The sequence below is a fragment of the Panulirus ornatus genome, chromosome 30, assembly GCF_036320965.1.
Source record: "Panulirus ornatus isolate Po-2019 chromosome 30, ASM3632096v1, whole genome shotgun sequence".
In the NCBI taxonomy this organism is placed as follows: Eukaryota; Metazoa; Arthropoda; class Malacostraca; order Decapoda; family Palinuridae; genus Panulirus; species Panulirus ornatus.
The window spans coordinates 5467110-5477792 of record NC_092253.1 but is presented as its reverse complement, the minus strand read 5'-3'; the positions used below and the strand labels follow the sequence as shown (position 1 = coordinate 5477792).

Genomic DNA, 10683 nt, shown 5'->3' with positions numbered 1-10683 from the left:
TCTCTGGTAGATAGCAGGTGGCAGGGAGCCATCGACCAAGGTGTATTATCGGTTCTACTAGCCTGGGTATCGGAAGGTGTTGCTTAAGGTAGCTCTACGATCCAACACTTATGGCTGCCAAACGTCTCTTTTTTGGTTCAAGGTATTCCGGGTTCTTCCTTCCCTCCTCACCCACACGTCCTCTGCTGGCATATTCAGTCCACAGATATCCACTCTCTCCTCACACAACACTTAAGAACACGCGAGAGACACGACTCGTTCTTCGTCGCTCTACATACATTCTCCTGCGGTGAACACGGCTCGTTAAGCCCTACCTTGTAGAAAGATCCCGTCGCCAAATACTTGACACACACACACATACAAATATATAGAACACACACACACACGAGCGCGATATTACCATGCTCAACAGTGTAAAAGCTTCTAAGTGATGGTTCGGAGCTTCATTACCTAGTGAGAGAGACAGAGCAACGACACCCGAGGGACAATCGCAGGACTGTCTACCGTGGAGATCGTGATGGAGGAGGAGGGACCCCCAGGCGTTAAGTACGGGACTCGGGTTCGTGAGGCATTGCCTCCTAAGGCTGCTTATGCCTCTGGTCAAACCCCGAGGATGTTAGTCTTTATGACCCGACTATAAGGCGAGTTACGACACTGTGTCGGATCACATGAGTTTCGAGTCGGGTCGTGATGAGCATAATGGTGATTGCAGAGAGAGAGAGAGAGAGAGAGAGGATGTGTGTGAGATGATCATATCGAAAATGGAGGAAAAAGGTTTGGTGCTTATACCTTAAGAGATTTCCAGGAGAATTACTGGTGTTGTAATTGGAAATGAATGATAGTTTAAAAACATATCTATATGAATGACCTTTGGAACATCTGTATAAAAAACCATCGCTTGTGAAGCGATAAGTTCTTCGTAGACCAACGATTTCAATTATCAATACGAAGAAAAGTTAGTGTACGACTGGGAAGAATAAACTCAACCTAACAGCATACCTTAATTAGTTACGCTTTGATGGGAAGACTTCTGTTTCCTCTTGTTGGACAACTCGGTTGTTGGTGGATGTAAGCTGTGCTTATCATAAGTGACCTTTTGGTAGTTTTACAGATGATGAAATATCCTGTTGATGAAAGTGTGTTCATATGTTCTCACCAGTGAACACTTGCTTGCTTCAGCACTGAGGCTTTAACGTACAGAAAGAGAAACTATATTAAAGTGACAGTAAAAGAAAATATGTATGAAATGTAGCTCTTAAAAAGTATATATATATATATATATATATATATATATATATACATATGTTTTACCATTAAAATCTGTAGTCTCCTAATCTTGTTTAATGGTCTGTGCTCGCTGGGAAATGTCATGTCCAAACACTATCAAATTCATTTTGATTGTAAACATATATGACTTGTGAAAGAAAAAACCGGATTTCTATTTTTTTTTTTTGCCCACTTCTGTGTTTAGATAGTAATACCACTTCGCTCTATCGTCAGAACTGTGCTCCGTGACTTTACGTTGCGTTTGTTATAGGATTTGATGGCTGCACGGTGTTGAAAGGGTCATTAATTCTGAATCTATTATATATTCGTTGAATTTGCCCCGCCAACAAATGCTTTGTATCATGCCGTCGATGTGGGGTTGTGTGTGTGCGTGTGTATATATATGTATATATATATACACTGGCCAAATTGTCATGACTTCCGAACGATTCATAATGTTCGACATATAATCGATCAAATGACACGGTAGCACTGCGTCTTTTATGGATACCATTTTTTCTACACAAAGCCTCCTGAAAAGTATCGACCAAATGCGCAAATCACTAATTAATCATAAATCATTAATCAATCATAAGATTAATGGTGAAAATTGCTCAAGAAGATGAACAATCATTGGCGTAGAAAGTAACGTCTTTACTATCAAGCAAGGACAAGAAATGTCTGCTGTTCTTGAACATTGTCATTATCCAAGACTTGATGTTTTCCTATGAATTTTAGTGTCCTGTGTCGACCTTCTGTCTACTGAATATGGTCATTACTCGCTTCCTCATACTAACTCTCACGACCGTCCTCCCACATACAACCACACACATATCCTCATTTACTCACGCTGACTCACACTATCACACACTATCGTTCCCACGTATATACACTCACATCTTCATTCCCTCATACTAACTCACGCTATCGGTCGCTCACATACACCCACACACACACACACATCCTCATTGTCTCACACTAACTCACACCACCACACCGTCACACACACAACCCACACAGACACGCATTTCCCTTCATACTTTCACATCAGCCTTAGTTACATTCGGCAATAACTTTTGTTTCTGAAATATTGGTTAGCAATTCAGACAATACTGCGCTATGAAGATTTTTACGAAGCCTTTATCAGTGAATCTAAACAGTTTTAGAATATACATTGCTATGACTAAATTATCAAGATCTGTGTGTATTTTTCTCATTTAAAGAGAAATGGTTATATGACCAAGTATCCCATTAGCCACAGAGACTAATGAGGGAGGGCTTTGCATAATAATGCCCCTGGGTAGAAATGGGATGATAATGCGAGAGGTGGAGGAGAAAGAAAAGGTCAATAGTGGGAATAATGTCTGTAGAAATTACGACTGTGTGAAGAAATGATAGGAATTATAGGATGAAAATAAGGAATTTAGTGGAGAAGAAACAGCCCAAAGTAGAGTTTGAGGGTATAGAGTGATTCTAAATGAGGTTATCAGAATAGATAAAAGAGAGAATGATGTAGATTAATACTACATGAGAAGGATGAAAGTGCTCAAAATAGACAATGTGCTAGAAAAATTTCAGACTGTTCAACATACATATCTACTGACTGATATGAGTAGAGGTATACCCATGTATCTAGATCATAAGCATTGACATATACATTCTCTTCACTTCCAACTGTTACTGTAAATACGCATAATTCATATGTACTGAGAACGAAGGAACCAATATTGAATCATAATGCTTTTCAGACATCACTCAAACAACAGTAGAGACTGAAAACCAGCGTAATCCTCTGCCTCCATAACAGGATCGCCTACAAATAGGAAACAATAGCTGCTATAAATCAATTGTAAAAACAATAGACCAAAAAAAAGAATGATAGGTTTTCCTACTCCCGCTTGCTGAGCATGTCACAGTTTTTTTCTTTATTTTTTTTCTTTTTTGAAAACGTTTGACAACGTTGTTTAAAACAATATTACACTTTCCCTATTTTTGCCTTTACAGCGGCAGGTAAAATCCCGTTGGAAACGTTTTATGATGACAGAGTAGAAACATATGGCCATCTAATTCTTTACAATATGTGACTAATTGTTTTTTTTATATTGGTTTATATTTCCATCATAGACTATAATGATTACAAATCGAGAAATAGAGTTAAAGTACGTGGAGTCTATCGAGGTGGAAATGTCTATGAGTAGCTTAAGACAGAATTGTAGTATGTATTATCCATCATTGCATTACCTATTATATACCATCACAGTATCTATCATCTACCATCACAGCATCTATCATCTACCATCACAGTATCTATTATCTACCATCACAGTATTTATTATTCATCATTGGATCTATTAATCATCATTTCACTGGAATATTTCTTTCACATGAAATGATTCTTGTAAAGATATTATAACCAGTACTGATACTTTTGAAGTATATATGCCAGAAAATATAGTGTAGTAACCGGACATTTTCGTAAATCCACCTTCTGTAGAAACAAGAGTAAATCATCCTACATTCTTTCCTCTCTATTCCTATTTGAAGTTTGATGAAAAGAAATTAACCAGTTACGAGAAAGATGCTTTTCCTACAAGTTGTATCAGTGACTTGTGAGAAAGATTTTGAAGACTTCCTTACAGAACTCCTGAGTTGATCAGCTGAGTTTCCTCTTGTGAAAGAGTTGATCAGTCTTCTGTTGAACTCAATTACAGATATATTCGAAGGATCAAAAGTCTCAAAATTACTTTTTAGAAAAGTGTCAGTGGACTGTAATGATTTGTGTCAAGATATTTTTAGCTAGGAGATTGCAAGTGCTCAAAAACGGGACAACAATAGTTTGTGGTTGTACGCTATTTCCCTGTGTGAGAAACTTTACTAAATTATCTAAGATGTCAGTTAACATCCACTCACAAATGATCCTAGTCAAGTTGATTTCTTATCAGATATTTACCTATTTCATTTATGCCTATATATCTTCTCTGTCTCTTTCCTTTTCTAGCTATCTGTTCTTCCTATTTATCTTTCTTAATATCTTAATATCTTAATATGTATATGTGTTTTTCGTCCGACATAACTCTCATGTCTCAGTATTTTTGTTAGAGATTTCAGAGAAGGATTTAGCAATTATCTGATACTTTCTAAAAACATACAGCAATTTCAGTATGATAAACATTAGGTGTATCCCTTAATATGGAGTGCTAGTAGATTTAGAATCAGCGAGAAATAAGAAACATCTCATGTATCAGCACAGGATTATGAGTAATATTGCCTCAATTAACACCAAGGACAAACAATATTGGTAAAGCGGAAATATCAGAGGTGGGAGGAAGGGGGAGGAAAAAAAATATCATGCCACAAAAGCATTTTTCCACACGATGTCTCCCAGTGGTGTGAACAGAGGCCAACATTTCTTGCGGCCCTTCCACTAAACTACGAATAGTGGCATTGCTCTCTATGTAGAGGTGTTGCAGGGAGTTGGATCGTAGGCTGGAAGAAAGTGAGAATCCACACCTATAACCCCTTTTAAACTTGAATGTTACAAGAGTGGAATTTTCACCCCATGTATGTACCAAGTGGGTATATATATAGAGAGAGGAAGCATAGGATTTCCGTCCTTTTTGTTGTTTGGTGCCTACAGTGCCTGTGGCTTGTACCAGTTCTGTCGTCTGTATAAACTCACGTGTCAAAGAGGTGCGAGAGAAGCCAGGGTTGTACATGCCGTGATACACGTGATGTAAATCGCAAGTCTGTCGCTACATGTCCTCAACGTCTGCTTACTGCCAAGCAACCAAGCCGTGCGTGTGTATGTCAAGTCGTGTGTGTGTGTGTGTGTGTGTGTGTAATCACCCACTTACCCAACTACCTGAAAACCCCCTTTACCATATTTCATCAAAATCTCTCTCTCTCTGTTTTATGTTAGACTCTTGTGAACTTAGGTGATATAGTTTGTCAAGTTGGGTTTTCTGTCGGCACTGAACTGTCTGTAGTCCGTCGGTAGGAAGATAGATATATGGTTGAGTTAAGGAAAATTGGTGTAAAGGGATTGAACGAAACGGCATTTCGAGAATTGGCCTGAATTTCTATACACTTTTTTCTTCTATTGGCAGGTCTCACTCTTTCTATTGATCATCAGGCACTATTTGCAACTGGTTGATCTGATTAATCAAATACGATTTACATAAAGAACTTGCTCTATAATCATGTTATTCTTACTTTTAGAACATACATCATTGCATGTATGATAAAACAGAACGAAGAGAATTTATGCGTTGCTTATAGGTCATCTACGAAATCACTTTACGTATCGGTTTATTTGGAGCTCCTCAGCTGGGATGAACCACGAGGGAGGAAGGGTGAGTAAGAGGTTAGCCATGTGGCAACACCACCGCTGTTGTGGTGGAGGTCTGGGGTTTCCTGTACTCCAGCTGGTCAAGGACACACAGGCCAGACAAGGGACGCGATAGAGACAAGGGACGCGATATGACTGTCACCTGTTTGGGTGAAGGGTTTGTAGAGTGTGGTGACGCTACAAGTCTGTTGTATACGGGTGTGGTAAGTGGTGTTTCGATAACTTCATTAAGATTATTATCCTTCTTTTTTTTTTGACGACTGAACTGGTCTGATTGATGATACGACTCAGGATAAATATTTTACAGATACTTTCACATATTACTCTTACCCTGATAGGGTCATTATAGTTAATACTGGTGTGCTGTACTTTTTACCATTATGTGTATCAAAGTATCTATTATTTTGTTTGCACCTGAAAAGTTCTTTCTAGTTCGTAACTTTTTTTTTTGGTGGGTTCCGACGGCTGATTACGTTGTTAATCCAACGTTAAACACCCCACGGTAGCTTGCCAGAGATTACTAAGACTTCCATTGTCCCCCCCCTCCATACTCGCCAGTGCCCCTTTTCCCTTCTTCCCCAGCTTGAGCGAGGACAGTAGCAACAACCAGCTCCTGAGGTTGTTTTAAACACAACTATATTGGGTGAGGTTATCACCTTACCAAGAAAGAGAGGGTGAGGTAGTCTGCATCTGCTTGAGAATTGACTGTACTTCTATAACTTACCTGAGGTTCAGTATAGTATGAAGTGAGGAACTGAAATAAAAAAAAAATATGTATAAACCTGACACTGAGGAAGCTCATCCCACAATCTGGATCAACGTTAAGCTAATCTCATTACAGCTCAGCAGGGTAAAGTATGGAGAGTTGATCGCTATACTGCTTATCTGTTCTCCTCCTCATGGTTGATAATTACACGTTGTTTTATCAGATATCTAAAGAACGAGAGGAAGATTCTTATACTACCTTGAACGACTACACTATTGTAAGGACATGTGCAATGGACGGGATTTTATTACAGGAGAATCGAAAAGGATTTCTGACTGGACAAAAATTTTTCTGTAGCTGAAATGATAAATAATGATCATATTTGATAACGTGTGTGTGTGTGTGTGTGTGTGTAAATAATGATCATATTTGACTACGTGGGTGTATGTAAACAAGCATATACTTGTTTATCCTAGGAAGAAACGAGCTTGCCGCCAAATTTCGCCAATCAGGAGTTTCACTCTCGAACCTGTAGCCAATCAGCGTAAGCCATGATTTATAAAGTGATGTACTTTTTATGTTCTCTTGACAGTTCGTGTTTTGATCGCGGGGTATGTAGGTGAAGGGCGGAGGCGTGTGTGAAATTTTCTTTTTATGGGGCGAATTTGTTTTTAAATTTGTTTTCATGAGCTAGAATTTATAGTGGAGAATTTTCGGATATCTACGCAACTTTTATATGGAAATATTTTTGGGTCTTGATATCAAAGTATTTGTAAACTATTCGTTTTTGAAATTGAAATGCTTCTGAAATAATTATCTTAAATTGCGTCTGTTTATATAGAAACATTACTACATTTTCTATACACCTTGTTTCTAAAATCATTTTTGCTCTATTACAGCATATCTCTAACACCATGGGTTGGGTTCTTCATTATCTCGTTCTCACATTCGTTCATCTTGCTCTTGGTAAGAAATAATGAACTTCTCTTAAATCTACTCTATAAAAAAACTATGCGAAAAAGATACTGTTCGTTTTAACGCTTCCAACATTGTTCATCGTTACAGGATCAATATCGTACGACACTTCGCCTTCTGTGCATGCAACTTGCTGTTACGGCGATGCCCATTACGATCATGGCGACGTAATTCTCACCCTACCGAAAATCTGCCTTCAACTCGTCTGCAACAATGGGAAGGTCGAACGCCATTACTTTGATAAACCAGGCGATGAGAATTGTAAGTCAATTTCCTTCGTATATCACCGTTTTGAAACTTGAGAAATTCCTTTTTCAACGCCAAAAAACACCAAATTTATTTTCTTAAATTTATAGCAATACCATTTATAGCCTGCGAGTTTTAATTTATAACTTCATTTTGCTTACAGGCTGCGAATTTGACGGGCAGCTATATCCAGAGGGAGAGGAGCTAACTGCCCAATGCGTTCCTATGGTCTGTTACAACAGCTGTTGGACCCCAGTGGGTACCATTGATGACTGCTGTAAGTCTCTTCAAACTTTTTTTTTTTTTTTTTCGAAAATTCCAATTTTTATTCGTTCTTAAACTTGATATCTTCGCCATAATTTTGCTTAATTTCCTCTTTGAATCTCCTTAGGTAACCACTGTTGCCTACATGACGACCCTCACATATACACCTTTGACGGTTACCAATACGACTGGCACGGCATTTGCAACTACTCCGTCGCCCAGAGCGACCTGACTTACTACCCTGATGTTGCTGTTTATAGCGACTTCGTCGCCTGCTACGGCCGCGCTTCTTGCCTCGCTCACACCACCTTCAAGAACGACCCTCACACTGTCATAACGCTCTTCAACGGAGCGGTCTTTGACGTAAGAAATTCCGGGAATAATTTCTCTAACGAAAATAAATGCTCTATACCTCTTTTATACATTTTTAATGGGTAAATTCTCTCTTCCAGCTTATTGTGAATGGCGAATCGTTCCACGTGAAGCCTGGCAAAGTTCAAACTGTGAAATCCTCCGCCGGGTGCCATCCTGTGTTGGTCTGGCGTACTCTCGTTGATCATCCTGATGGTTATTGTACCATGCTTCTGGGCTCCTCCAGACTAGTAGTAAGCTTAACGTTAAACTAAACGTAACAAGATGCATTAATATCTCGTTGATTTCGTAAACTTGTACATTTAATTTGTATCGTTTAAAATTCTGCCCAGCTCCAACACTGTCCTCATCGTCTGGATATTTGGGCCCATCCAAGCCACACTGGTGACCTGGATGGTCTCTGCGGACATTTCAACTTCTACGTGGACGATGACTTTACGAATAGAAACGGTGAAGTACACAACTTGAACTACTGGCCTCTGGCTTTCCCATCTTCCTGGAGAGTAAGCCAAAACACAATCGCTATAGTTAGAAATGCTTATGATTTCTGTGTATAACTTCTTGCTTTGCTTTATCTATTCATCTAAACTTTGTTAAAGTCTGTTCTTATCCCTTATCAATTGTTCAGTATTAAATATTCCTTAATCCTCTTGATACGCCCTCGTAATAACATCGTTTCTACAGACGGATACGCAAAGCGACTATTCCTGCAAAGCACCTTGTTACGACTGTCACCACGAAACTACGGTTGGTAATCGCTTGAATAATCTATTGAACGTTTCTGATATTGGTAACTATTCATAAAGTACACTACGAAATGAAAAATCGATTATCTTTGACAGTCTTTTTTTTAACAATCTTAAAACTGCTTTTTAGTAACCAATTTAATCTCTACAATAGACCAACCCATGTAACGTAACATCATACGAGTGGGAAAGGTACAAGACCATGTGCCAAGATTCTCTGGGTCCAATCATTGGAGACAATGAACAACTGAATACCCACATTAGTAAGTATCAATTAGCCGTATACAACGGTCCATGATTAATTTTAAAAGACTTCAAGATTTCTTGAATAATCTTAAAGACCCCATTTTAAATTTTGCCCCATCTTCTTTTCCAGATACCTGTGCTTTCGATGTATGTATGATCTTGGGTTACGGGGAAGACCAGAAGGCTGTCCAGTTTTGGCTCCTGGAACTCCAGAAGAACCTCAGAGTATCTACAGATATAATAAAGAAGACCAAAAGTAAGTTTTTGAGTTTGTATATTAATCTAGCATAGTATCTACAGATATAATAGACCCATAGTAAGTCTTCAGGTTTTGTTTAATTGTATATTTCTTTGTATACTAATTTCTTTATTTAATTCTTGGTACTTTAATTTCCTTATTCCTCTTTTCAGAGTTCAAAAAGACGGAGCACAATCAATATAGAAGTCCCTGAAAGCTAGGTCCATCACATACGAATCTACATAATATAGTTAATTTCGATATAAACTTTGTAAACAAAAAATGTATTTTTTTTGTAGAGGTAGCTCAAATATTTTAATAAAAAAAAATTCCAGAAATAACTTGGAGATTTACATAAATATACCTTTAGAGTTCAAATAGCAACATTACATCTTCAGTACGTAACCGTAAAACAAGATGTTCATGAACAATTGTTTTTTGACGCTGAAACCTTCCCCACTTTTAACTGACCCCATAACCTCTCGTTATATTCTGTTTGTCGCCCTGTTGAATTAACTCTTAATGAAAACACACCAGTCGGCTACCAAGAGTCGTCCTCTGTATGAGAAAATGATTCACTTCGAGTATTAAATGTTTCCGAGAGAGTTTAGCAATAAAATACCGTTAGTTGATCTAGCTCGGACCATTATTAGTTCATCTAACCATTGTTAGTCCATCTAATTAAAGTAGCAATGTTTGTCATTGCTCAATAACCATTGTTACTTGATCCACTATACAGGATTTGTCATAGCTTAATAATCCACTAATCACCTTAATCCTAGATTAGTAGATATAGTTTCTCGTTGAGTGGTTTATACTTTAAAATCTTCAACACAAATAGCCTTGAAGGGGACAGTGGTATGTTAGTTTCATTAAATTTTTTTATAATCCACCGTAACCTGCCCATACTGAGCTGTAAGAGGATGATGCACAGATTTGCTGGCGTGAAATAAATATGCACTGCAAATAGCGTATGTTTACAGTTGGTAACATAAAAGCATTTCAATACTTTCCCGTTAATAAAAAAAAAAATATAATCGCATGGAAATTGGGTATGATCCCCATGTGACAAACATAAAATATGCATGATACTACACTTTGCATGAATAGTAATTAAAATATTAAAGAGCCGAAATATAAGGACTTGACTATAGATGTCGATTACGCATATATATATATATATATATATATATTTCTTCAAAGGAGTCCATCGTGTGTCTACTAAGTGTAGCGCAGCCTTGAAGCTTTGGGAGTCCTTAAATAAAAGGTCTTGATT

General features: G+C 37.9%; 1 protein-coding gene across 4 annotated transcripts; it reads left to right on the top strand.

The window, feature by feature from the left end:
- The first annotated feature begins 5730 nt into the window (after positions 1-5730).
- On the top strand, positions 5731-9748 carry LOC139758350 (von Willebrand factor-like). 4 transcript variants are annotated; one of them, XM_071679644.1, is made up of 11 exons: positions 5731-5817; positions 7220-7286; positions 7386-7556; positions 7705-7818; positions 7933-8168; positions 8258-8410; positions 8510-8680; positions 8862-8924; positions 9078-9186; positions 9300-9425; positions 9581-9748. In XM_071679644.1, the coding sequence occupies exons 1-11, from the start codon at positions 5746-5748 to the stop codon at positions 9619-9621; spliced, it is 1323 nt and encodes a 440-aa protein (XP_071535745.1). In that variant the 5' UTR covers positions 5731-5745; the 3' UTR covers positions 9622-9748. The 4 variants fall into 4 exon arrangements, with proteins under 4 accessions (XP_071535745.1, XP_071535744.1, XP_071535746.1 ...); XM_071679643.1 differs by lacking the exon at positions 5731-5817 and adding an exon at positions 6372-6464; XM_071679645.1 differs by lacking the exon at positions 5731-5817 and adding an exon at positions 6866-6931.
- The last annotated feature ends 935 nt before the right edge of the window (positions 9749-10683 follow it).

Excerpts from the sequence above, each read along its gene's own strand:
- LOC139758350 (XM_071679643.1), top strand. The coding sequence starts at position 6,387 with ATGTATAAACCTGACACTGAGGAAGCTCATCCCACAATCTGGATCAAC. Across the intron at positions 7,557-7,704 it reads TAAACCAGGCGATGAGAATT|GCTGCGAATTTGACGGGCAG; the intron begins GTAAGTCAATTT and ends TTTTGCTTACAG. Across the intron at positions 8,681-8,861 it reads CTTTCCCATCTTCCTGGAGA|ACGGATACGCAAAGCGACTA; the intron begins GTAAGCCAAAAC and ends TCGTTTCTACAG.